The 27950-nt window shown below is 44.9% G+C and overlaps 1 protein-coding gene across 2 annotated transcripts; it reads right to left on the minus strand.

The window, feature by feature from the left end:
- Nucleotides 1–1247: 1247 nt before the first annotated feature.
- On the minus strand, nt 1248–27950 carry Slc25a30 (solute carrier family 25 member 30). 2 transcript variants are annotated; one of them, XM_055609933.1, is made up of 10 exons: nt 27850–27950; nt 18997–19127; nt 17185–17332; nt 13070–13164; nt 12175–12260; nt 9507–9602; nt 8718–8842; nt 6585–6723; nt 4190–4270; nt 1248–3688 (listed from the first exon to the last, which is right to left on the minus strand). In XM_055609933.1, exons 2-10 carry the CDS (start codon nt 19058–19060, stop codon nt 3647–3649), a joined length of 876 nt encoding a protein of 291 aa, XP_055465908.1. In that variant the 5' UTR covers nt 19061–19127; nt 27850–27950; the 3' UTR covers nt 1248–3646. The 2 variants fall into 2 exon arrangements, with proteins under 2 accessions (XP_055465908.1, XP_055465907.1); XM_055609932.1 differs by having other exon boundaries at nt 27774–27950.

Raw genomic sequence — 27950 nt, forward strand, 5'->3', positions numbered from 1 at the left:
TCTCCCATGCAGACAAATCCCACAGAAATAAATACACGCTATAAAAAACCTGTACATGAGCTGGGTGGTGGTGCCTTTAATCCCAGAACCTGGGAGGCAGAGACAGGCAGATTGTTGTGAGTTTGAGGCCAGCCTGGTCTACAGGAGTTCCAGGAGAGCAAGAGCTGTTACACAGAGAAACCTTGTCTCAAAAAACCTGTACGGGAAATTGTAAAGTGGTTCTCTGGTACAGTTTGGGATTTGGGATGAAAGTTATACTGATTCAATTAATCTCAAGATTTCAGCCATTTGGCCCTAAGTGAGGATGGTTCATTGTTGAACATCTTCGGATGTTGAGAGGAAAATGAGCACTCTCTGTAGACAAGCTTGGTGGGGTTTTGTTTTGGAGTTTTTTGTTTTGTTTGTTTTGATTTGGTTTTTCAAGACAGGGTTTCTCTGTGTAGCCTTGTCTTTGTAGACCAGGCTGGCCTCGAACTCACACAGATCCACCTGCCTCTGCCTCCCAGAGTGCTGGGATTACAGTGACAAACTTGGTTTCATCTGTTGTGCTGAACTCTCCTGATTCAGACAGCAGGAAACATGAATCAGCTCTGAAGAGGAAGGGTTTTTTCCCTACCCATGTCCACTCATTTTTACTCATCTTTCTAGAAGGCTGGGTCATGCAACAAGGGTGGATGTATATCATTATATATATGTATATAAGCACCAAGAATAAACATTAAGATAAGATACGGGCATGGGTAACATGGTATATCACCACAGGTTAATCAGTTCTAATAAGCACACACTTCAGTACAGGATGATGATGATGGAGGGAAAGTACAGGAATATGTGCATCTTCACTGAATTTCCCCGTGAATCTTAACTTCTCTAAAAAAATACATCTGTTAACTAGCAAAGTTCCCCTCTTTTACCTAGTTCTTAACAAACCATTATAGGGAACTCAAATGTTAAGAAAATGGATATCTGAAAAAAATTAAAAAAAAAAAAAAAAAAAAAAGAAAATGGATATCTGGACAAGTAACCAAAAAGTTAATTAACCAGTTCATACTTGGCTTTGTTGTTTTTGGGGAACAAGTGTCCCTGTCTGGTCTGGCCGACCAAGGACTCCGGCTCCCGCCCGTAGCAGCACCCAGCAGCCCAATAACTTCTCCATGCGGAGAGAAGTTTCCACGATACTTTCACAACCATAGTTTCTCCCCCAGCCTTTGTCTAAATCTATGTATCTGAAATAACCATAAGCCATCTTATCATTATATATTATTTCAGTTTATTAAATAATGAAACAAGGTTTATGCCACACAGTCCAACACTGTATAAAGAGCTTGAAATAGAAAGGCTTGTGGAAAATGTATACTCTTTACATAATACACACTATGTATAGCACATGAATAAATAGAGAACAAGAGCCATTTTTTTTTTTTACATTACAAACAAGCACGACAGAGCATCAGTAACACCAACACAATTTCCTCAGGCTTAGTTACAAAAACTTGAAATGGTTTTCACCATACTTAAGGAAAATGCCCAGTGGTGAAGCGCACTAACCACACGTACACCACCAAGTGCTTTAAGTTGTCTCTGGGTTAGAAACAGCAAGTGTATTCACTCCAGGGAGAGGGAGCAGGCAGGTTAAGATCCTGTCCTATAAGGCACTTAATAAACTGGCACCATCCTTGCCTTAAAATGCTGCAATTCTGCCTTGAAACACGCTGAGGTTTAACAGTGAGGTCTAAGTTTCTTTTCACCGAGGTATAGACACAGACATGATGTGAATTAACTGATAATACTGTCTGATGTCCACTCTTCACATGGGCTTCAGAATGGACCTGTTTCTACTCTAGTCATTACCTTCACACTTTAAAGTGGCTTTTCTGCCAGTTGGTGGTGGTGCACGCCTTTCATCCCAGCATTTGGGAAGCAGAGAAGCAGGACGAGCTCTTGAGTCAGAGGCCAGCCTGGTCTACAGCTCAAGTTCTAGGACATCCAGGACCACACAGATAAACTCTTGTCTCCAAAATTAAAAAATAAAAATAAAGGAAACGAAAAAAAGGGGGGTTAAAGTTTTAAAAGTGGTTTGAAAATAATGCAAAATCCTTTCAACTCAAGAGAGAAAGCCTCTGGAATCTATTGCTTCAGTGGAATGTTCAAATCAGAAGAATAAAAAAAATATCTCTAATGCTAGGATCCAGGCCAACAGCAACACTACCATCTAATGGCTTGCTAGGGAGTTGTAGACTTTCTTCATCTTTAAGAAATCAATGTTTCTGTTCTCTGTGATGATTCTGTCTTGGAAAAAAAAAAATCCTGCTTCACAAACTGGGCATTAAGAAAAATGCCCAACCCTCAGGGGAAACCTCACTTCTGCCTCAAGGAGGAAGGGGCCCCATGCACAGTCAGAAATGCACAAGGCACTATGGCCAGCTCGGGAAGGGTCAGTACTAATGAGGCTTTCACAGGCACAGCTGAAGGGAGTGGGCTCCCTTCTGGAAGTATAATGCTCTCAGCTCTTAGAGACATCTTTCTCCGAAAAGTATAGGAGGTTTTGTCACAGTCTCAGAAGGAAAAAAAAAAATGTAGAAGGTGCTACAGAAGGAAAATAAACAGAGGCACTCAGCCATCACTTTGGGTTGGAGTGGAGTGAGTTCAGTGTGGGGCAGATACCCAGGAATGCCGAGGGTTTGATCCCCGACATCACAAAAAATAAAAGGGGAGGTTAGAAAAGTAATCTTTTTTTTAAATTTCATGGAAATTAAGTAGGAAATCTCAGATTAAAAAAAAAAATTAACAAACTCACCTTGAGCTGAAGTAAAGGCCAGAACTCTGGAGGCTCGCCTCTTCCATTCCCTGGCAACTGTAAAAACTTCACCTGTGGTGTTCTTTAACAAGGCCCTTTGGTCACCATGACCAGGAGAGCCCTGTGGTACGCCAACTATTTACTGATGGATGGAAACACACCCACCTTCACATGGCAGCCTCTGCAGTGTCCCCTTCACCTCATGCCTACTTAAAGCATGACTGTCCCCATTGGGTTGATATGGAAACAATAAATTTTGCTTAAAAAAAAAAAAAATCATAGGGCAGGTGGCCAATGTTACCAAGTCTTCAAAGGCTTAACAACTTCACTTACTGTAAGTGAAAGATCCTGCCCAAACAGGAACTATATGGCAGGGCAATATCCTAAGGATCTACCTTCCTGCACTGTCCAGTCTCTGGCTGACAGGAAACTGAAGCCTCAATGGTTGAGGAATAATACCACACACGGGACGGGGAGGGGGACTCCATCACTCCCGGAGCCTTCTCAGAGAGGCTGCTGTTCACAGCTGGAAGTCCAGAGGCAGCAGGGCTGCTCTCCAGGAAGAAAGCAGCACACAGTTCTTGAGAGTTTTCTACAGCAAGAAAGGTATATTAGGTACATGATCTCGATGTCAAAGGGCACTTCAGTGCTAACGACCAGGGAGTAGACGCTGTGCTCTAGGCTCCCAACACAGATGAAACGTGGGATCTGAAGAAGCTGGTCTTCACCCAGCGCTCCCATCCCAGAAGCTGTGATGAGCTGTGCAGTGAGAAGCAGCCAGAAGCACAGGAGGGCCTACCATCGTGGAAGTTGGTTTTTCAGAAGCATGTCTTGGGTTGCATGGACTGGTCACAAGTCCAGTTTCTTCAGCTGCTCGTATGTCAAAAAGAACTACAGTTTCAGGTTAAGGTGACCAAGAAAATGTCATGTTTCCAACCCCAACACAGCGCAGACAGCTCAGCTTCCCCACTAGCCAATACCTGCAGGCGGCTGGCCAAGGACATGATTCTACTTGTTCCATGCCGAGTCTCAGGCTGACTCCCCAGATGCTGCCCAGAGATCAGAGCTGAGATCACAAACCCCTTCACCTTGGGTTCTTCAAGAATGACATCCTTTTTCCTTAGCAAAAACCTCACTGGGCAGAGTACAACAGAGCCCCGGGAAGCTCTCCTCCAGCATTTCCACATCAGCAAAGCAAGGGAATGCCAAGCCCAGCACCCCTTCCCCTACTGTCGTCTTCTGCCCCTCCTGCCTTCATGGGCTGGTGGGAAACAGCCCCCAGGCAGGAGGATAACCACAGACAAGAACGGACTTCTGAATTATAGCTTATTAATAAAAACAATATTCTTTCATTACAGCCTTCTTTAGATCGACCACAACAGAAAAGGATACGATGATATTCCAAGGACCAAGGCGCAACCAATTTGGCCAAAACCCTTTATATAGAGCAAAAAATCCTTCATTCTTCCAAGTCTATTAAAAAGAAGACAAGACAGCATTAACTTCTGCATGGCTGATTTTATATGTCAACTTGATATAAACTATAACAATCACAAAGGAAGAAGCCTCAGATGAGGAAATGCCTCCATGAGATCCAACTGCAAAGCATTTTCCCAATTAGTGATCAATGGGGTGGGGGAGGGCCTGGCCCATGATGGGTGGTGCCATCCCTGGGCTGGTGGTCCTGGGTTCTATAAGAAAGCAGGCTGAGGAAGCCACAAGGAGCACCGCTCCATGGCCTCTGCATCAGCTACGTCTCCATGTTCCTGCTCTGCTTGACTTCCTGTCCTGACTTCCTCCAACAATGGACTATGATCTGGAAATGTAAGCAGAATAAATCCTTTCCTCCCCAACTTGCTTTTTTGGTCAGGGTGTTTTTTCACAGCAATAGAAACCCTAAGACAACTTCCCATTTTCCATTAGGTCAAGTGCATTAATAATGTCAAACTGATACACTTTTTAATCAATATTAAATCCCAAAGTTGAGGATGTTCCTCCAAGACCTAAATGGTGGAATCTAGAACTGAATCCCACAAATTGCCTCTGACTGAGCCTGGAGAAACCCAAGATTGCCAAAGTGGTCTTTCCAACTGCCCTCAGTTGCGGCAAGGAGTGTCCCCACCCTGCTACTTGGGCCACCACCCCACCCTGCCCCACCACAGCCTATGGCGATTAAGGTTGGTAGTGCCGATGACTACACAGCCAGCCTACATGTGGAGGCTGTCAAGGTAACTTGCCACCCATGGGGACTGCAGTTCCTAGTGGAACTTTCTCCTGGCTGCTGGAGGCAGGGGACTCAAGAGATGGGGAAATGCAGCCATTGCTCTGTGAAATTTTAGATGCAGAGGATGAAGAGAAATCAAGTGCGTGGGTGGACTCAACGAGTTTTGGATGATGATGCCATTGTGCAGACCACAACAATCTTCCAATGAAAACCATCAGGGGCTGCGCAGAAGGCTGAGCTCTTCTTGGTCGTTAATGCTACTCAACGCTTAATAGTAACAGTACAGAGAACTGCTGAGTATTTTCAGCTTTAATCAAAGAAGAGAAAAAAAAAAGAAATAGATTTTATATGTTTACTAAAAAAAAAAAAAAATCAAAATGTAAGCCTGTGTAGAAGGATTGAAGAGAGAGCTTTGCTCTGTCTCTCTGTTCCTTAAAGACCTCTGCATGCCAAACCACTGCACAGAGAGAATGAACTGCACACAAAGCAGGCAAGCAGGCATTCAGTGAGTAAAACAGACTTAGAGACTGCTTAATTCTAAGTATGAGGGCCATCAATTTCCATGCCATCAGGGCTCCTAAATAAGCCAGGAATAAATAAACATTTTTGATAAAGATATCATTCAGAGCATGTCTGTTTCCCAACTTTCCTATCTTTGCTTCATTAATATAATTCTAGAGGAGTGGGGGGTAGAGGTCAGGTGGTGGGGTCCTTGCCCAGCAGGTACAAAGCTGGTTCAGTCCCCAGCACCACATAAAACCTAGTGTGGCGGCACATGCCGGTGATCACAGGCCTTGGGAAGTAGAGGCAGGAGGATCAAAGGTCGTGGTCACACTCAGCTACCTACCAAGTTTGGGGCCAGTTAAGGTTATGTAAGTTCCTGCCTCAGAAAAAGAAGAAAAGGCTGGTGGGATGGCTCAGCAAGTAAAACCACCTGCTGTCAAAAGTAACGACCTGAGTTTGCTCATCAGAATCCATATGATGAAGGAGAGATCTGACTCCTTCCAGTTGTCCTCTGACCTCTACACTCAGGCCAAGGTACTGTATGTATGCATAGCCACCGCCATTACCACCCCCAACCCTGCCAGCACAAACAGTTCTAAAAATGTAAAGGAATACTTCAAGACCAAAAAGCATTAAGCATCATCCTGAGACCCAGAAAGAGCCCCGAAGCCTTGGCTGCTGGCAACTGAGGGGGGAAGCTAAACACTTTGCTCCAACCAGTTCTCTAAACTGGGAACTGTGGTAGGATTGATGTACTCCTATGAGACATATGCGGATGGGAATATTTATTCCAGTTTGACTCAAGAGGAAAAAGGTCCACTTTGGAAAGAATCGGTTTCATGACCACAGGAAATAGTACTGTTTAGCAGCCTTCCAAGGAGGAGAGACTTGTGTGGAAAATGAACTTTAATTTATATAGGTTCTATGGTCTCACTCATCTTAGTTTTAGTCCTTGTCATAACAGTTACTTCAGTGTGTGTGTGTGTGTGTGTGTGTGTGTGTGTGTGTGTGTGTCTGTGTGCGTGTATAAGTCACAATCCTGCAGACACTTATTCTCACCTGCAAAAAGCAATCCAAGGTACCCTTGTAGCCAGAGCACCTGCCATCTCGAAGGACTCTCTGATTCATCATGCGAGTTCTCACAACATCAACTGGGTTTGAGGCCAAGGCTCCCACCAGACCGCAGGTGAAGCTTGAGCTATGGAGAAAACAGTATTGGAAAAGATTAAAAAAAAAATTACCTACCACTCAGCTACAACTACAGAGGTGAGAGACAAGATACCTTCCTCCCAAAATTAAAGTAAATATGGAGCTACATGAACTGCATCAAGAATGAGTTCCATGGGGCTGGAGATGGCTCAGCAATTAAAAGCACTTGTTTTTGCAGAGGACCCGGGGTTCAGATCCCAACACCCACATGGTCGCTCACAGCCCTCCGTAACTCCAGTTCCCGGGGATCTGATGCCCTGATTTCTTGAGGCAACAGGCATGCACACAGTGAACATACAAACTACATACATACATATACACATTCAGGTAAAACACTCATATGTGTAAAAATTAGGTCTAAGAGTAAACAAAGCAGAACACTTCCTCACTGCGTGTCCATCTGGTCTTAGCTTCCACAGAGCAGGGGTTCTCACCCTCCTAAGGCTGCAGCCCTTTAATACTGTTCTTCATGCTGTGACCCCCAACTGTAAAATTATTTTCATTGCTACTTCATAACTGTAATTTTGCTACTGCTATGAATCCTAACGTAAATATCTGTGTTTTCTGATAGTCTTAGGCAAGCCCTGTGAAAGGATTGCTTAACCCCCAAAGGGGTCTCAATCCACAGGCACTGCACTAGATAGACTTTCAGTCTCACTAGACTACAGGCCACACTGAATGTCACTGCTCAGCTGAGTTATACTTAGCCTAAAGCCGCCTGTGACATCAGTACCTGTAACCTAATTTATATAACGTGCTGAGCGATATAAAGCATCAAATGGAACGGTTACACTTTCAGTCCCCTGCAAAGCAGAAAAGCCCTATGCCGAACTTCAAGGATATAATTCGTCTGCCATATCCATTTCTCTGGCCATCAGTACTCCTGCACACGATGTGGAGGCAGCTCTCTGACCCGCTCTCCATGATGGGTGCTACCTTGCTCCTGAACCCTTCTTCTGTTCAAATTAAACTCCACTGATTTTAACTTGGCTGCAGTTTTTATCTTATCAGTATCAGTCAGCACTCCTCACGTGTTGAATTGATAAATCTTTGCTGCGGAGGTTGTTTTGTTCACACCGAGGTTTATTTGTATTTGCGGCATACAAGCTCTGCCCATGAGTTGTGGATAGTGCTCCCCCTAGAGGTGAGAATGAGCACACTCGCCAAACTTGTCTAACCGCCCCTGTCCAGAGGAAGTCCTTCAGTCAGCCCACCAATAGATTAAGTGATCTATGATATGTTCATACAGATGTGATAACCTGTAGTTACTAAAAAACAAATGAAGGGTGGGAGAGATAGCTCAGCAGTTAAGAGGGTGTACTGTAGGGGCTGGAGAGACAGCTCAATAGTTAAGAGCACTGGGTGCTCTTCCAGAGGACCTGGGTTCAATACCCAGCACCTATGTGGCAGCTCACAACTGTCCAGCTCCTGTTCAGGGGATCTGACTCCCTTACACATACAAGCAAAATACCAATGAACAGACAATAAAAAAGTAAATGGATTAAAAAAAAAAAAAAGAAAAGGTGTACTGTTCTCATAGAATACAAGCTAAATTCCCAGCACCCACATCAGACGCTCACAACTGCCTTTAACTCCAGCTCTGGGGCTCTGACCTCTGCAGACACATACACAAAAAGTAATAAAAAAATAACTAAGTTGTACGAATCGACATGGAAATATATTTGCGATATTTTGTCACTTTTAAAAAATATAATACAAACATTACCTTATTTGTTTATAAGGTACATACGGTGTTTGTTTGTAAATAATACTGTTCGTATACACACACAGACACACAGCTTCCTATGTAAAGGCATAAAGACTTTCACTTTATCCTGTTTGACTTCTGTATTATAATTTTTCAAATAAGAAAATATAATGCTATTATAATACTTTCTCCAAAACCTCCATAAATTTAGACAAAAATTTCACCCTAAGCTTACGCATACCTAAAATATTAATTTTTAAAATCCATAAACATACAGAAAGTGCGTAGAGACAGTGTCTCCCATCAGGCCTGAGAGTATCAGGTGCTTCTTGGTGACATCATAGACAGGAAGCTCCACACCGACCACAATGGCAGCCCTCTGAGCTGTGAGGGACACACCCTGGGTGAAGACATGAATAGGAAAATGATTTCCACATCCTTCCAGAGAATGCCAGGGTTTGGAGGTTCTACCCCACACATTACTAGTTCTGCCATTTGGTAGAAGTGTAGAGGAGAAAACGGCCACCAAGCAAGAACTCAAAAGCTCTGGGGTCAGTTCTGACTCTGCCTAGACGGTGCCTAGGGCGAACCATCCATGGAAGCCTCCAGTTTCTCTGGCACACTGAGGGCCTGTGGAGGTGATATGTAGGGTCTATTCTGTGAACCAGTGCGTCCATGAGTCATGGGGCTCCTAGGAAATAGCACTCTTCCTTCATTTGCTTAAGCACAGACTTCACATAAACCATGAGACTGTACAGGTCAATCACACAGTGGGATGGGGACCCAGGGACATTCTAAGAACCGAAACAACAAAACTGCAAATATCAAATAAAATGTTCAACTTTCACAAAACCCCGTATGTGCGTCATTGGAAAGACACTTGAAAACCATAACATGGTCCTCGTGTTCTTTTTATGGACAGAGAAATTAAGAAGGAGGGTATCTTCAAAGGCAGAGAATGGCAGTCTTCTTCTTACTCCATTATGACCCTTAAATTAAAATACAGGGGGAAGGAGAGGAGGGAGGAAGCCAGGGTGTTGGCTCTGCTTTGCAGGCTCACTCACCTTCCACAGTCCTCTTGTCCCTTCCTGCTGGTAAATGTTAATGAAGTTGCCTATCATTCCTCCTTGAACAGCATGATTCTGGGCTTGCATTCGGATCTACAGATCACGGTAGAGAACGTAAGAAACTGGCCCATTCCCCACCCCGCCCAAGACTGAAGAAAACCACCCAACAAATGCTTAGTGGTGCTTGGGAAAAACCAGAAGAAACATGACTTTGAGCCAGGCAGCGGTGGTCCATGCCTATAATCCCAGTGCTCAGCAGGCTCAGAGCGCTCACAGACAGACAGATCTCTATGAGTTTGAGGCCAGCCTGGTCTACATAGCCTGTTCCAGGACACCCAAGGCAACAGAGAGAAACCCTGTCTCGAGAAGATTAGATAGATAGATAGATAGATAGATAGATAGATAGATAGATAGATAGATAGATAGATAGATAGATAGACAGACAGAGATCAAAAACCCAAACTCCCTTTTTCCTACTCAATAAGAAATAGGCTCTGCCTGGCCCTAGAATGGTAGGACTAAAGGCCTGCACCACACCCAGCTAAAGAAAGTGAGTTTAATATTAAAGACAACATAATCAGTAAGAGTTACCCTGTATGCTCAGCTGCAGTAAGTATTGGCAAGCATAGTTCCTAAATTGCTCCAATTATTTTCAACTTGTCAAAGGTAGGCAAAATAAGCTTGCCGTTACACTCTTACACTTGAACTTCCACAGTTCACAAAGCCCAGGAAAGTCACATGACTGAGACTCCACAGTTAAGTAGGAGGTAGTTCTTTGTCTTAACAGTGAAGAGATGGGCTGGGGAGGTAGCTCAGTGTTTTAGAACACTGACTGCTCTTCCAGAGTACTGTGGTTCACTTCCCAGCTCCTATGTGGTAACTCGACTGTAACTCCAGTCCCAGGGACATGTCAGTAGTGTATAGGTAGACATGCAAGCAAAACACCCACACATATGAAATAAGCCAGAGGGAAAAAACAGAATGAGGGATGTCTCATTTAAAAAAAAAAAATCAGTATCTTACATTTGTTGAGGGAACAAATATATTGCCGCTAACTTCAAAAGGAAGTTACTGTCAGTGGCAACACTAACTTGGGAAACTTGGGGAAATTATCCAAAATACAGAAACCACCTTCCCTACTTAAGAAATTAATAGGCGTATGGGTACCCATGCTATACCTTGTTGCTATACATATTAACTATTGTGCACCTGGCATATGACCCATACATATACATACATATATGTGTGTGTGTTTATGTGTACTGGTGATTCTGTCTGCATTCATGTCTGTGTATGAGTGTCAGATCCTAGACAGTTGTGAGCTGTCATGTGGGTGCTGGGAATTGAACCCCAGTCCTCTGAAAGAACAGCCAGGATCCTTAACCACTGAGCCATCTTTAGCCCCAGTTATACAGACTCTATTAGAGGGAAGGCTTTGAGAGGGCAGGGTGGCACGTCCCTTTATTCATTCTGAGTGCTAAACACATAGGCCAAGGCATACAATCTTGCTAAATAGTAGTAACAGAAAGGGAACTTCAGAAGGCAATTCATGTGGGATTTTTTTAAATTACTCATTCCTTTGCCTTAATCCAAAATGGGTTAGTGTCTATCCACTGTGTCGTCAACAGTTCATCAGTGTGTTGCTTCTAGTCATTATAAGTAATTTCATTTGTATTTCCTGGCATAAGGGTAGTAGGAAGGAAAAACATGTTCAGAAATATTAATGAGAGGGCTGGAGAGACAGCTCGACGGTTAAAAGCACTTGTTGCTTTTGCAGAGGACCTGGTTCAGTTCCAACCTCCACATGATGGCTAACAAGCATCGGGAACTCCAGTTCTAGAGGATCTGACCTCCTCTTCCAGCCTCTGCAGGCACTGCACACACATGATATAGACACACATGCAGAAAAAAAAAAACACCCATACACATTAAATAAATGAGTAAGCCAGGCATGGTGGCACACACCTTTAAGCCCAGCACTCAGGGAGGCAGAAGACAAAGTGAGTCCAGGACAGCCAAGGTTACACAGAAAAACCCTGTCTCAAGAAATAATAATGATAATAATTAAGTATTCATGATTAATAATTCATATTTAATTAATTAATCATGAATAAATAAAGTTTTAAAAATATATTAGCAAGAAGCCTAGATTTATGTAATTTTGTGTACCTGCACTTTTTTTTTTTTTTTTTAAACCAAGACGGGGTATTCCTGTGTAGCCTTGGCTGTCCTGAACTCACTCTGTAGACCAGGCTGGCCTCAAACTCATAATGATCTGCCTGTCTCTTTCTCCCAAGCACTGGGATTAAAGGTGTGAGCCACTGACATCTGACTAGTATACCTGTACTTTTTAATGAGCCAACAAAATAAAGGAGATTTTCCATGGAAAACAAAATTAAATATATATAAGCAAAAGGCTTTTTACTACTTAAATCACTAAAATCTTTATCTCCAAAATGAACTCTACGCACTATTAGGTGCATCTGTGTCAGTGGGAAAGCCACTTTGTGGCTCTCTTACCAGGAGGTCAAACATGCACACAGCCTGTTACCTTTGCTGAGCCTCATTATCTTAATGCTCTCCCCAGTTGAAAAAAAAAAAAAAAAAAAATCAAAGTAACCAAAAAAACTGTGGAACGTGCCTCCACAAAGCAGCCCGCACTTACTTTCAAAACATCAGTTGGATTAGCAATCGCTGAGGATATAACTCCGGACAGGATTCCACACACAACATTGATCAGCAGGGTCTCGTCTGTAAACAAAGACACAGTGATGGGGCTTTTTTTGTACACAGTTTTTCCTGGAAATGACTCCAATATTGTTAAATATTGTAACCCATTACAGTCTACCTGTCCACCTGAAGATAAATGCATGCTCTATGGATCAGGCAATTCATTTTAAAATAGTCATCTACCGCTCATCTTTGTTTTTCTAAACGGTCACATAGTCCAACTGCCTTGTAAATAGTCATGTCTATCCCACAAGCTCATGCTCCTATCAGAGCTCCTAACAGTGAGACATATATTCATTCAGCCCCTGAAAGTGAGCGATAATTCAATTTTAGAAAATTCAGCTGACAGGTGGAAACAGGACAGCATGTAGTTAAGCATTGGGAACATAAAGACAAAGGGCTGCCCCCTCCCCTAGCTGAGGCGCAGCTGACAACTGATGACTTCTGGGGTGGTGACAGCGGTTTTCCTTTAAGAGTTCCACCCCTGGGAGGTTAGCCACACTCAGAGGATGGTCTCACACCCATGAGAGACCAAGTAGCAGTACAAATTACAGTCCAGGTTATATAAAAGATGATGCGGGGGGGGGGGGGTGTTCCGGAGAATGACATTAAAAAACACAAGTGATTAAAACATTTGCACAAACAGCTCCTTATCCATGCTCTTCCTCGCAGCTCAGTATGGGCACAGCTCGTTTACTCTTTGTACCCAGTAATTTTCTTCCCTTAGCGGTAGAAAATTAACCAAATAAATGAAAACCCATCCCAAAACGTCTGGAATAAAGCAACCAACAACCCACTGACGGTCCCCAGGTAAACAGGCTGCCACTCACCTTCTGGGCGTTCCACAGCTAATCGCTTCAAGCTCTGGTAAGTCCCGATCTTGATGGTTCCATAGGAAGCCTGGCGCAGCATTGCAGGGGCAATCCTGTCACATTGGCATGCAGGCAGATTAGAAGCCAACAACACATCAGAAAATCTCAGAGGGACCCACGTGCAAAGACACAAACTACAGCTAAAATGGATTTTTTAAGGGGGTGGGGGATCTGGGGTTTTTTGTTGTTGTTTTGTTTTTGAGACAAGATGTTTGTGTAGTCCTGCTGTCCTGGAGCTCAATATGTAGGCCAGGCTGGCCTCAAATGAACCTCTGCCTCCCTAGCATTGGGATTAAAGTTCTGCACCACCCGGTTTAAAATGGGTATCTTAACATTAAAACAAAAAATGGTAACAAAACCACAAGTGGGTCTTGAATCAGAGGTAATTATTAGGTCAGCATGTGGAAGCTTGAGGCTCCATACTTAACCTTGAGGAAAATGCATATGTGGAGCTAATTTGCCCGGTCACATTAAAACGCATGAGCATTCCTTTCAGAGTACAAAGAACCCTGGAAGGCTGTGGTACCTCCTGAAGAACACAAGTTATTTCCTCTCCTAGGTTTTTCCAATATCAGAGACTTCAAGCTAGAATTGAGAGACCAAAAAGATTAAAAATTAGCAGCTATTATTAATTAAGGCCTGAACTAGGTGGGTGGAGAAGTCTAGTAATGCCCTGAGGGGAAGGATTGCCTTACTGCATTCTTTCCCCACCCACTAGAGATAACAGTTGCTAGGAAACTGGCCCATCCTCCTAGGGAGGGACACCAGGTCATTATGGTCTAGGGACCTTCCTATAGCCAATCAATTCAAAATGTAGCATTTTGACCAATAGATGCTTGCCAGACAGGAATTGCCCCTGCCTTGGGCATGCTGGGAGGGACCAGAATCTATATATTACCCAACTAACCTGGGCGCAGCGGGCTCGGCTCCCACCGCTTCGGTGGTGGCTGTTGGTGGGCTCAAGCTGGAGCTTGTAATTTACAATAAAAAGAACCTCATGTATTTACAGCGGAGCCTAGTTATTCCTGGTCTTTTGGGGTACGTGAACTGGACAGAACAGAATCAGCACACACAAGATAAATTTCTCCATCCTGGATACCACCCTCCCATCCTCTGGGCAACCACCCTGTGGTACCCTCATACCCCTGTTAAGTTTCAGACCCAGGATGGTCAGCTGAGGTGCCTATTTAACATAAGAAGGTGGACCTGGACCCCAGGTTCTCCCAGCATCCCTCAGTTCCCATTACTGGAAGGGCTGGCATTCCCTGCCTTCTACCCTGAACTCTCCAACCCAGGGGCTGGGCTGACCTTCCCCCAGTCTCTTCCCTATATAATCCAGACATTCTGGCTACTTGTCCCCTTCTGTAACTCTGCCCTCTAGGCTGCAGTACCTGTTCCCCTCTCCCTTCCTCCTCCCCTCTCCCCACATGGCCCAGCTCAGTCTGGTCATTTGCACTCTGGATTCTCCCAGATGTCTGTGACTCTGCCTATGTTCTTTTGTCTGCAACAAACTCTCTCCTCTACCATATCTAAGAGCAGTCATGCCCTTTCCGTTCCTTTCGATTTCTTTTTTTCATTCAGTGCCCAGCGCCTTGCCCTAGCTCTTTCTGCTACCTCCTCCCACAATTACAGCCCGAGATCCCCCTCACCAGGGGTGATTCCATATATCACCTCATGCAACCTCTGCAGCGTTCGCTCGGCACCCATATCCTCCTACCACCGAATCCTGAGCACACCCTCAGGGAGACCCTCAGGATCCCACACTCTCCTCACACTCTCCCCAGCTCATCCACTCCCATGGCTTCATGCTGGTCCTAACAGATGATCCCTAAGTCCACGTCTCAGCACAGCTGAGGAGTTTCCAGCTGATGGGCATTTCTTCAGTTTAGACATTCTACACTGGCCCCTATGAAACGTCCTGCACTGAATGCATTCCCTCCTTCTCTAAGCATTGGCGCCACCCCCTTCTGTTTCCTATGGGAGGGAGGTTCTAGCTACACACGGGCCAAACCCACACGTCCAGACCTTACATTTGTTTCTTCCATCCTCACTACCTCCTCTTACACAGTTCCTCATACCCAAATCACACAATGCTGCTGACCCTGCAGCCGGAATCGTTTTCTGGCCTGCCTCTTCCTCCATCCTCAAGACCAAAACCTCAGCTGGCGTCCTCATGGTTTCTGCTCCCACCATAACACCCCTCTTCTCAGGATTCTCATCTTTTAATTCTTCCTTCCATGGCAGCCAAGTGGCTTTCATAATGGAGACCCGCTCACGCCAGTCTCTCTGAGAACTCTTCAACAGCTCTCATCTGCCCCAGGCGTAGCAAGTTGATAGGTACCAGGCAGATGAGAGGGATGGATGAGCCGCCTCAGTCCAACTGCACACACGCATGCCATGCGCCAAGCTTAGATGAGCCAGAGAAAACAGCAACAGCGGCTCCAGCCGTGGCAGTGAGTAAATCCAGACCTGGAGTGGCTCTTTTCCTTTCTCTTATTTTTACGCACAATATCACGTTTTTAAAATAGTAACTTGGCTGAGCATGGTGGCACATGTCTATCATTAGGAGGCTGAGGCAAGAGAATCATTTGAGCTAGGAGTTCAAGGCAGCCTAGGCAACACAGCAAGATCTCTCAATGAATGAATGAATGTAAATAAAATGTATGTAAATAAAATGAATGTAAATAAAATGCCTCCAGGGATTGGAGAGTCCATGAAGGGGCTCAGGGCCACCAGTGGTTGGCATGGCACAAGGCTGTCCATGTCCTGATGCTCTAATAACAGTCTGGCTTTATGAACTCTTGCTATTCACCAACTCCCAGCCATTTTCAGGCTGAAATACTTGCTACCATGGGACTACAAAGCTGCCCAGCTATGCATTTTTAACCACAGTTTAACACACCTCTCCTCTCACTCTTGAGCCTTCAAGGTCTGATTCCATGCCTCCCAAATAGATTGGCTTTCCTAAAAAGCCCCACCTCCCGGCCCTCAACAGTGAGGGATGGACACAGATAACGACTTCAATCCCCTCCCACATCTGCAGTGCCACCAATGACAATTCATTGGGGAGCATGTGATGCTCTGATTCTCAGCTGTCCTCCACATCCACCTTTACCCTTCTCTGTGCACTCGGGACATTGATCCTTACAGACCACATCTCAGGCATGCTTGCAGTTGACTTCTAGGAGTCCAGCTAGTGGGAGAGGGAAGGGGAGAGGAGAGAGCAGCAGGGCATTGCCACTCCCCAGCCCCTAGTGGGGCAGTACCTAAGTGCCTGTTGACAGCACTGTCTTCTCCCACAAGGCCTCATACTCCTGGACTTTGGTTCCTTTGACTAGGGTCACTTTGCCAATTTCTAGGTACCTCAGTATCTACCCTTTATTTGTTCTCTTAAAACTTCAATAGTTCCTTAAGACCCATCGTTTAAACCATCAAAGGGTGTTGCGTTCCTTGCAGAGAACGCACTGATACGGGACAGGCTTTGTCTAGTCCACCTTCCCATCAATCGCTCAATGAACTTAAAAGTGCCCAAGCCTTAACCACAAAGTAATATTCTTTCTCTCTCTCTCTCTGTTTTGTTTTGTTTTGGTTTTTTGAGACAAGGTTTCTCTGTGCAGCCCTGGCTGTCCTGGATTTGCTTTGCAGACCAGGCTGGCCTCAAACTCACAGCAATCCACCCCTGCCTCTGCCTCCCTGAATGCTGGGATTACAGGTGTTGCCAATGCACCCAGCTATAAGGTAATACTTTTTTTTTTCATAGCAAAAACTTTAATACTTCAGAATGACTTTGGAAAGGGGCTGGCTATTCTTTCAAAGGGTGAAAATGTATAATGAAATATTTTAAAGATATGAATTTTATATTTTCTGTTTCTGAATAAAAGCATAGTTTAACCAAAACCTTTGCTATATATGTATTTAGATAACAGAATTGGAGTTTTCAACCACACTACTTTCTGCTGTCAAACACATGCCAGTGTTCATCTTTTCCTTCTCTGAAGGTGGCACCCACTTGAAAGGGCCCACAGTCTCACACACACACACACACACACACACACACACAGAAGTACACTTACCCTGAATACAGTGCCCTCAGCCCTTCTTCTCGGCCTATCCGCATCAGGGCATGCAACATTCCTCGATACCTGATTTCCCGGAAGTTGGCATCATTTGTCTGGCCTTGAATCTGGAGCCGTGTCTTAGTTAAATCAATTGGAAATGTACCTTCAAATGTTAGAGGAAAAAAAAAATCTCCCTGAAAAAAAATCATTAAGGAATGGCAGGGCAGGGAGGCAGCTGGCCTGGAAAAGCGTGTCTGCCTTATAGGCATAAAGTCTGATTCCCAGATGCCAGGACAGTGACAGAACTATCACACGCACACACGCATACACACACACATACACGCACACACGCATGCACACACGCACACACGCATACACACACACATACACACACACACACACACATACACACACACACACACACACACACACACACAAAACTAACAGTCAGGCAGAGTGATATATATACCTATAATTCTAGAATTCAGGAAGCAGAGGAAAGATTAGTAGTTTGAGGCCAGCCTCGGCTACACAACAAAATCTCGTCTCAAAAAAACACACTACATAGTCATTCATATGGAGTGTGCACACCAAAAAAATTAACAAATCCAAACTATGAAGAAACATCAGTTTATGTTCTATGAGACAGGATCTCATGATGCCCATCCTGGCCTCAAAAATGTAGCTGAGGCTGACCTTGAACTCCTCCTGATCTGCTTGCACTCACCTCCCAAAATACTGGGGTTACAGGTATGTGCTACCAAACGCAGTTAAACATTTGTTTTTGTTTTTTGAGACAAGGTTTCTCTGTGTAGCCCTGCTTATCCTAAACCTCACTTTGTAGACCAGGCTGTCCTCGAACTCAGAGATCCAACTGCCTCTGACCCCTGAGTGCTAGAATTAAAGGTGTGCATCACCACGCCCAGCTTTTAGTTAAACATTTACTTATGCCCCGTCTTTTAAAGAAAGCTGAGGAGGCTGCAGTGCTATAGAACACATGCATTTACATAAAGAAGAAATCAACTTAAAACTCCAAATAACTATATTCTTTATATAAGAAAAGGGTTAAGATTCGGTTCAGTGACTGAACAGGGTTTCTTTTAAAAGTTGAAGGAATTTTCTTTGCTAAGTGCACTCTGATGAGGCAGGTAAGAATGCTTCCTATCAGACCTGAGCATCCAAATACACAGAACCCAGCCTCTAACAGTAAGTCCAGGCTAATTCATTCAGGGAGAGGACTCAGTCTTTCAAATTCCACAGTTCATTCAGACAACCGACCAGCATCAGTGAGTGGGTGGTTCACGCACCGTGTAAGTCAACTGAGCAAAGGGAGAGTCCGAGTCAGCACAGAGCACTCAGAAGCCAAGCGGTCAACGAGTGCTCGGTAAGCAGCGCAAACACAGGAGCAACGCAAGCGGATGCAGAACCCAACTGTTGAGGCCAGAACGGAGGCAGGTGATGCCCAAAGTTACAAAGTGATGGGGTGACAAAGAGCTCTGGTTCCCAGAAGGCCCTGGAGCTTGCCAAACCTCTTTGCAGCCAAATGAGTTAATAGTGACAAAGTGGGGGAAAGGGCAAGGAAACAGGGTCAGATCAACCCAAATGGGAGTCTGGTCAACTTTCCCCCGACTGCACTTTGAACCCAAAGGGGCTAATAAGTAGCCAAAACGACTGGTCTGTCTGAAAACATACCCAAGGGAGGCATGTCTGAACATTGAGGTTATTATTTTACCAGCTTGCACTCTGCACCTGAACACCACGCAAACCAAACGAAAGAGTTGACAGCCATCTCACCCAACAGGCAAGGCTTCGGTGTCCAGAGCTTACCGCATTCGGCTGTGATGGAGGCCAGCCCTCCATACACAAAGGGTTTCCAGTTGAGGGCTGACATTTTCACTGCCTGGTCTCCTTGGAGTTATGCAAACATTGTCTCCCACAGATTTGCCGCCAGGTTTGTCCTGGATACAGAAGGAGAAAAGATTCAAAACCATAATATCTTAGTCACTGTTCTAGCACTGTGGAGAGAGACCGTAACCAACCACATCAACGCTTATAAAAGAAAACATTAATTGGGGGCCGGCTTACAGGGTCAGAGGTTTAGTTCATTATCGTCATGGTGGGGAGCATGGCGACACGAGTGGTGCTGGAGCAGTAGCTGAGAGCTATATCCAGATCTGCCAAGACAGAGACTGAGCCTGGCATGGGCTTTTGAACCATCAAAGCCCACCCCCAGTGACACACTTCCTCCAACAAGGCCACACCTCCAAATCCTTCTAATCCTATCCAACAGTTCCACTCTATGAGCCTATGAGGGCCATTCTTATTCAAACCACCACACATAACACAAGCAGCAGGTTTTATTCAGAGAATGGCCTCAAACAACCCTATCAACAACTGAGGCAAACCTTGCCTTACTAAAGTGGGAGCTTTTGTGTCCTAGGCTCTGTGGTGGTTAAAATAAAAATGGCCCCATAGGCTCATAGGGAGTGTCACTATTAGCAAGTGTGGCCTTGTTGGAAGTAGTTCATCATTAGCGGTGGGCTTTGATGCTTCAAATGCTCAAGCCAGGCCCAGTGGCTCACAGTCTCTTCCTGCTGCCTGCAGGAAGATATAGATCCAGATATAGAAGCCCCAACCCACCACGTCTGCCTGTGCGCCACTGTGTAAGCTAACCCCAATTAAATGTTTTCCCTTGTAAGAACTGCCATGGTCATGGTGTTTCACCACAGCAATAAAACCCTAACTAAAACAGGCCCCAGAGGAGTAATCTCTAATCTTACTCCTTCAGAGGCTTTAACCTACATTCTGCCAGGCTGACACCCTTATACGTATCTGCACATTCAACAAGAGAGCAGGGGAGGCTCTTCATGCAGTAAGACCTGCTATTCATTTGCCACTGTCTTAGTGAGTCCTTCAAGCCAAATATCCTATATCCCTCAGGAATAGTAAAGTAGGAAACTGCTATAAACCTAGATCAAATGAAAATTCCTTTAAGTGAACACAGTCCTCTTTGGGTGTGTCCATGAGGAACACTGGCGCTCTCCTTCCACCCTGTTACAAGCTCAGAGGAAGCTTCGCACGAAGGAAGGTCGTGAACAGAATATACGTCGCTCCTTGTAACCTCCCATGCTAAGCCATCCCATACCAACGTCCCAGGGCAGCAAATTAAAAGTAGGACACAGACATTTATTTACTTTTGGACCATTTCATACGTTCGTACATACATAGTGTACTGTGATTGTATTTACCTCCATTACTCTGTCTCCCCTTCCTTTCCAAATTCTGAACCCCTTCTTCCCACCTAGTTCCCTGTGGCTACACCATTAAGAGAAAACGACACACCCTTCTCCAGGAACCACCAGTAGTCACTGGTTCCTCAGGAAGTGAGGGGGCTTTTTTATCTCATTATCTCCTCCTCTATGCATCATGGGAACAGGGATCCATCCATAAAGGCCAGATGTCTGTGGTTTTAGCAGCAATGTTGTGTCTGACAGTAGTGTTTTATGATACTCTTCCCCCTCCTCTCCCTGGCCCAGAATTTACTGATTCAGCCAGGGTGGCTGGCCAGCGAGTCCCAGGGCTCTACCTGTCCCCACTTCCCCAGCACCAGGACTGCACGCATGAATCACCACACCCAGCACTTTACACGGGTTCTGGGGCTCAAACTCGGATCCCTGACAAGCGTTTTCCCAACAAGGCATCTCCCAGCCCTCGCCACTGTAAAGCACGCATCTTTGAAATGATGGACTCATGGACTCTAGACACTTGTCTAGTCCTCCAAAACTCTTATTAATCCAAAAGGCTACTCACACCCCGCCCACCTTTTATATGACTGGTGTCGAGGGGTATAAGGCTGTACACGCACCAAGCACCAGGGTGGAACACGGGCGTCCTTAGAAGTTCCTCACCCTTAGAAGATGCATCCCAAGCATCTGCGCGCTCTATAAATCAATAACTAAAGAAAAGATGGCCAGCTGGGAGTGGTGGCCTATGCCTATAAGCCCAGCACTGGGGGAGGCAGAGTTTGAGACCAGCCTGGTCTACAAAATGAGTCCTGGACAAGCCAAGGCTACACAGAGAAACCCTGTCTCCAAACCCCCCCCCCCCAAAAAAAAAAAGAAAAAAAAAGAAAAGAAAATACAACAAGATGGTGTCAGGGCTTCTGCGATTTAAACTTGCTTATAACAGATGTTTTGCATTAATGACATTACAGTTGAGCCTCCACTAATCCTTTTTACAAGTGTTTTCCTACAATTAAATATCTAAACACGGACACATGCAGATGGGCTTAACTACACATGTGCACATATAAGCATAAGCATACACACACATACACACACACACACACACACACACACACACACCCCTTTAAAATGCCAGCAAGAGTTTATGGAAAGGCGATTATAACTTGCCTTTAATTTTTAACTACACTACCATCAAACTCTCATGCTACGTCATTAATTAACTTTCTAGTTTTCTGTTGCTATTTCTGAGCTACCTTTAGTTCTGTAATAGTATGCATTCCCCTCCCCCCCCTGGCTTTGTTTTGGCTTGTTTTGTTTTCAAGGCTGACCGGGAACTTCCTGTGGAGATGACTGCTCTGACTTCTGAGCCTCCTGCTTCTTGGAATTATATGTATCAATACATCTAGCTTCATGCAGTGCTGAGGACCTAAACTAGGGCTTCATGTGTGCTAGGTATAATGGCTACTGTAGGTTGTCACCTTCACCCACCTAAGAAGTCAGTAACCTCCATTGAAAAATTGGCCTGTGGGGCCTTTTCTTGCTTACTAACTGATATGGGAAGGCCCAAGCCTACTGTAAGTACCATCTGTAGGTAGGAAGGCCAGAGCTATGTAAGAAAGGTAGGGGAGCCTGGAAGCTCAGCAGCAGCATTCCTGCCTTTACTTCCCTTGATTAAAGAATTCCACCTGTCAGATGAAACCCTTCCCTCCAAGTAGCTTTCGGGCAGTATTTTTCTTATAGCAACAGAAAAGAAGCAGAGAAACTGGTACCGGGAGTGGGGTGTTACTTCGATGAGCCTTCACGTGTTGTTTTGGAGGGGAAGACTGTGTAAGTGTTTAGAACTTGGGACTGTTGAGTGCTCAGATTTTAATGGATGGTTGTTGTGGGAGATCAGAAAATAATATAGACAATGGAGGTCTGGCTTGTGACATTTCAGAGGGAGGCAAAGGCTCTATTACAGTCACCTGTGATGTTTTGGATTAGGAATCTGTGGTTGCTGATCAGCTGAAGCTAGAGAAACAGCTTAATTAACAAAGAGACCAGCACCAAAGCAAAACCTTTTTGTGCTTTACTGGGACAATGGATGCTGGTCAACTGGTGCTAAAGAATCAGCTGTGGCAGGGCCTGGTGGCACACACCTTTAATCCCAGCACTTGGGGAGGCAGAGGTAGGTGGATAAATGTGAGTTCAAGTTCAGCCTGGTCTACAAAGCAAGTTCGGGACACCCAAGACTACACAAAGAAAACTTGTCTGAAAAACAACAAGAACAAAGAATCAACTGTGATTCATGAGATCAGCCTCACTGAAGTGAAATAGTCTGGGAATTATTTTAGAGTCAGAAAACAAACTGTGGTCCAGAAAGGCCAAGGCTACATCTCAAGCTGCTAGCTGGAACCTGACAGTATCTAAGGGCCACCAACCTGGTACTGGTTTTCAAAGCTTGAGAGTCAAGACTGGAAGGGTCATAGAGAGCAGCTGAGGTTAGGCAACATCCAGGAGAGGCCACCAGTGAGTGACAGCCTAGCTTCGATTTCGAGTGGAGACTCTGGGGTACTGGAGATGTCAGGCGTGTGGAATGTCCGCCAAGGGTGATGGCAAATGTGGAGCAGAGGTGGCCTGAATGGACTAGACAAGCTGTGTGTGCTGAAGAAAGCACAGCTGGAGAAGGCACCCGCCCAAGCTTCTGGGAACAGAGGCTCACAAGCGAATCCTGGTACTGGACACTGAGCTACAGATTCTGGATTTTGTTTTTGCTTTGACCTGACTGTAGCTATGTCCAGGTTCTCTCAGAATAAGAAAGTAAATAACTTGGTTTTGGTTTTACAGGAGCCCACACTAGTGAGACTTTGAACTTTTAAAGAGATAGTGAACTTTTAAAGCATTAGAATTTTTTTTAAGATTGTGGTACTTAAAAGAACAAATTACCTTTAATCCCAGTGCTCTCTCTCTCCCTCTCTCTCTCTCTCACACACACACACACACAGAACCAAAAAGCACCCAAAAAAGTCCTGCTGATCCATCAATGGAGGAATGGATATAGAAGCTGTGGTACTTTTACACAATGGAATACTACTCAGCAATTAAAAACAAGGAAATCATGAAATTTGCAGGCAAATGGTGGGATCTAGAAAAGATTATCCTGAGTGAGGTATCCCAGAAGCAGAAAGACACACACAGTCTATACTCACTTATAAGTGGGTACTAGACCTATAAGATAGGATAAACATACTAAAATCTGTACTCCTAAAGAAGCTAAACAAGAAAGAGGACCTGGGGTAACAAACAAAAAAAAGAAATGAATGATGGTATCTACTCAAAGACCCTCACTTAGAACGAAAAATGGGATGGACAATGGAAGTAGGAGAAAACAAGAAAAAGGACAGAAGCCTACCACAGAGGGCCTTTGAAAGACTCTACCTAGCAGTGTATCAAAGCAGATGCTGAGACTCATAACCAAACCTTCAGCAGAGTACAGGGAATCATGTGAAAGAAGGGGGAGTTAGTATGACCTGGAGAGGACAGGAGCTCCACAAGGACCAAATATATATTAGGGCACAGGGGTCTTATATGAGACTGTTTCTCCAACCAAGGACCATGTATGCATATAACCTAGAACCCCTGCTCGGATATAGCCCATAGCAGATCAGTAACCAAGTGGGTTTCCCTAATAAGGGGAACAAAGACTATTTCTGACATGAACTCAATGGCTGACTCTTTGGCACGCCACCCCCAAGGGAGGCGAAGTCTTGCTAGGCCAGAGGAGGACATTGCAGCCAGTCCTGAAGATACCTGATAAACTAGGGTCAGATGGAAGGGGAGGAGGACCTCCCCTAACAGTGGACTTGGAAAGGGGCAGGGAGGAGATAAGAGAGGGAGGGTGGGATTGGGAGGAAATGAGGGAGGGGGCTACAGCTGGGATACAAAGTAAATAACCTGTGATTAATATAAAAAATAAAAATTATAAAAAAAGTCCTGCTGAAGGAGGCTGGTTTCTGCCAATAGGTGTGTTAGAGCCTGTGCTTACCATGGCAAACTGCCAGAGCTTCAGTTATCTTGGGCTGTAACCTGTGTTTGGTAAACTAACCCATTCCTACGTAAGCGCCCTTGGAGGGGATTTCCCCGGGAACATCTTTAACCTGATTTTCAGAGAAACCTAATTATATATAGTGAGGGCCGAGATGGAGATGTCTCGTGAGTGTGTCAACTTGAGAACTAGCAAAGGGATTACAACTCCGCACACAGCCAGGGTTGTGTGGTGGCTATAGATCACTTCCCATCATGCCCTTGTGTTTGGCCATACTCTCGAAGTCAGACTGAAACCCGATGACCAACTCTCCCTGCTGCATCATAAACACAACACTAATATCAGCTGTCACTATGGGATGTTTGATGTCAGGCATTGCTATGTATTTTCCATCAGAGGACTTGATTCAACTTTCACAAACTGTGAAAGTTCACAGCTGAAGCCACAAGCCTCAGAAAAGAAAAACAGCTCTCCTGTCATGAGGCACTGCAGCTAGTGCCTCTCCAAAGGCCTGCACGAGCTTTCCTCTTCATACTACCTTGAAGTCAAACAGTATCTTCCAAGGCTGTTAAATACACATGCATATATGTATATGTATATGTGTGTATATGTGTGTATGTGTGCGTGTGTGTGTGTGTGTGTGTGTGTGTGTGTGTATTTACTGAAGACTGAGGCTTGTATCTTGGTGGCAGAGCACTTGGCTAACATATGGAAGGCTCAGGCTCCAAACCCTAGCAACACCACCAAAAATAAAATCTGTGAGTAGAATGACAGCTGTACAATTTTGGGGGAACAAGAGGTGAAAATCTTTTATTTTTAAAAATATTTTCTGAGCCAGGCGTGGTGGTACAAGCCCAGCACTCAGGAGGCAAAGGAAGGTAGATCTCTGTGAGTTTCAGAACAAACAGGGCTACACAGAGAAACCCTGTTTAAAACAAACAAAAAAGAAATGAATGACGGTATCTATTCAAAGACCCTCAAAGATTCTCCCTACACTTAAGAATACTGTTACCCTTTCTACTATATCATCTCTATGTTAATTAACATTCCACCTGACCTTATCTGTACAGCTGTAAAGAGAGGCCATTAAAACACAGTACTTGGAAAGGGCCAAAATAGCAGAGGAAATAAACAGGACTATATGAAATTAAAAGGCTTTTTTGCATTAAAAACAAACAAACAGTGAAGAGACAGCCTCCAGAATGAGGAGGGGGTTGATCTTTGCCAGCTACACATGAAACAAGGGATTAGTATCCAGGATATATAAAGAACTGCAAAACTTAAACACCAAATCCATCCAATAAATTAACTACTAAACTAGAAAGAGGGTTAAAAAAAAAAATACCAATGGCCAAGAAACACTTAAACAAGTGTTCAACATCTTTGGCCATCAGGTAAATGAAAATTAAAACTACTTTAAGTGGGCTGGTGAGATGGCTCAGTGGTTAAGAGTATTGGTTGCCCTTCCAGAGGTCCTGAGTTCAATTCTCAGCAACCACATGGTGGCTCACAACCATCTCTACTGAGACCTAGTGCCCTCTTCTAGAGTGCAGGTGTGCAAGCAGATAGAGCCTTGAATTGGGCATAGTGGCACACACCTTTAGTGCCAGCTTCTGGAGGCAGAGGCAGGCGGATCTTTTTGAGTTCAGAAGCCAACCTGGTCTACATAGTTCCAGGACAGCCTGAGCTACCAAGTGAGACCCTGTCTCTCTTGAAAAACACCCAAATCAAGATTGTTTTGAGGTTCCATCTCACTCCAGACCAGAAAACAAATGAGGGCAGCAAGATGACTCCGTGAAAGGACCTGTCAGCAAGCCTGAGTTCAGTACTTCAGATCCACAGGAGACCTGACTTCTGAAAGTTGTTCTCTGCACCTGTGCTGTAGGGCTCTCTCCTGTGTGTCCTTCCCTGTACCTGTAGGTACATACACATAAAGACACACAGACAGACAGACCCAATTTACTCTCAGAAAGACAAACCCCCTATGCTTTATGTTTTTCATAGATATATGTGTATTTAAGTGTGTGTGTACAGATCAACATTACTAGGAAGAGAATCATGATGGGAGAAAAAGGCCTTAAGAGAGACAGAAAACAGGTTGACAGAACACGTGAAAGAAGAAAGCAGAAGGGCTGTAGCTGGACAGAAACAAAGTCAGATGGAGAGAGCTGGGAGGCAGCTGGGAAGAGTAATGACCAAAAGCTGTGGTTCCATTATGAAGACTTCACTTGTAAGATATTTTCTTAAGCTGCTATTGGCTGCTGGTACTTCTGAGAGCTTTCCAAGTGTCTCTCATATAATTAATAAATCACTTTCATTTTAGTGTGTTCTTTCAGTCTACAGTCTTAAACTGTAATCACATCCTCTACCCTTCGGTGTTCTCATAAATCTCCACCCTGTTAAACCGTCTTTTCATAAATGTTTCCCTATTCTTTTTTAAAAGAGCACAGTGAGGGGCTGAGAGACGGCTCAGCAGTCAAGGGTACTGGCTGCTCTTCCAGAGGACCAGGGTTGCATTCCCAGCATCAACACAGGTGGCTCACACCTGCTTATAACTTCAGTTTCAAGGGATCTGATACTCTCTGGCTTCCCAGGGTACCTTGTACACGTGGTGCATATACACTCTGTGACACAAAAATAAAACTGGATTAATCTTTTTTTTTTTTTAATCGCACAGAAAAATACAAATTAAGCACATACTTATGAATATGGAGTTTTAGGAACTTTTTAGAAACAGGTAACTTTTTTTCCGCATGAGTTAACTGGGCCCATGTGACAAAAGTTGGCAGCGCCAGTACTAAAATTCATGCCTTTCAACTTAACACTACGCATCTCCGAATGTGGAATCTACAAGGGCGTTCCAGCATTGTTTTGCTATTCTCAAGCAAAAACCGTCCCGACGATAGCACGAGTGTTCTGCCTGAAATTATACGAACACCGCCGCACCCCCCTCCCCAAAAAAAAGACTTTAAAATGCATTAGCACATTAACTTATGCAACAATTCATTTGATGGGTTCTTGGGAACGCGAGCGGCAACCTGGCTTGTTCCGCAAACAATTGTGTGTGTGTGTGTGTGTGTGTGTGTGTACCTTAAAGAAGATGGAATTGCTTGTTATCCGTCTCTTTCTCAACGCTGACTGAACCCGGGATCGTGTATATGCTAAGGAGCTCAAAGCTACATCCCCAGCCGTCCACCCTCAATTCAATGGGTGGCGAGCCCTTCCCCGGGCACGGAGCTCGCGGGTGCCCACGGATGGGAGGGGCGCACACCGGTGGGAGGAAGGAGTGCCGCAGCCAAGGGTGCAACCCCCGAGACCTCCCGGACGGCCCCTACCTCGGCTATTCTCCGCCGCTCCCGCAGAACCGCCCGAACCCCGGGGCGAGCCCGGGCCCCGGAGCCTCGTACCCACCGAGCGCAGCACGCAAACCCCAGCACACTTGCCGCAGCGGTTCCCCGGCGGGGTCCACGCGGAAGCCGCGCAGCCGGGAACTCGAGCCGCGGCGCAGCTCC

Source organism: Psammomys obesus, unplaced genomic scaffold, assembly GCF_907164565.1.
Source record: "Psammomys obesus unplaced genomic scaffold, mPsaObe1.curated_primary_1811, whole genome shotgun sequence".
Lineage (NCBI taxonomy): Eukaryota > Metazoa > Chordata > Mammalia > Rodentia > Muridae > Psammomys > Psammomys obesus.

What these genes read in the sequence shown, in the direction of transcription:
- Slc25a30 (XM_055609933.1), bottom strand. Translation starts at nt 19,060, where the DNA reads ATGTCAGCCCTCAACTGGAAACCCTTTGTGTATGGAGGGCTGGCCTCC. An exon ending in CTCCATCACAGCCGAATGCG is followed by an intron (nt 17,333 to 18,996) that starts GTAAGCTCTGGA and finishes TAACATTTGAAG; the next exon opens with GTACATTTCCAATTGATTTA. An exon ending in ATCCAACTGATGTTTTGAAA is followed by an intron (nt 9,603 to 12,174) that starts GTAAGTGCGGGC and finishes CGTGATCTGTAG; the next exon opens with ATCCGAATGCAAGCCCAGAA.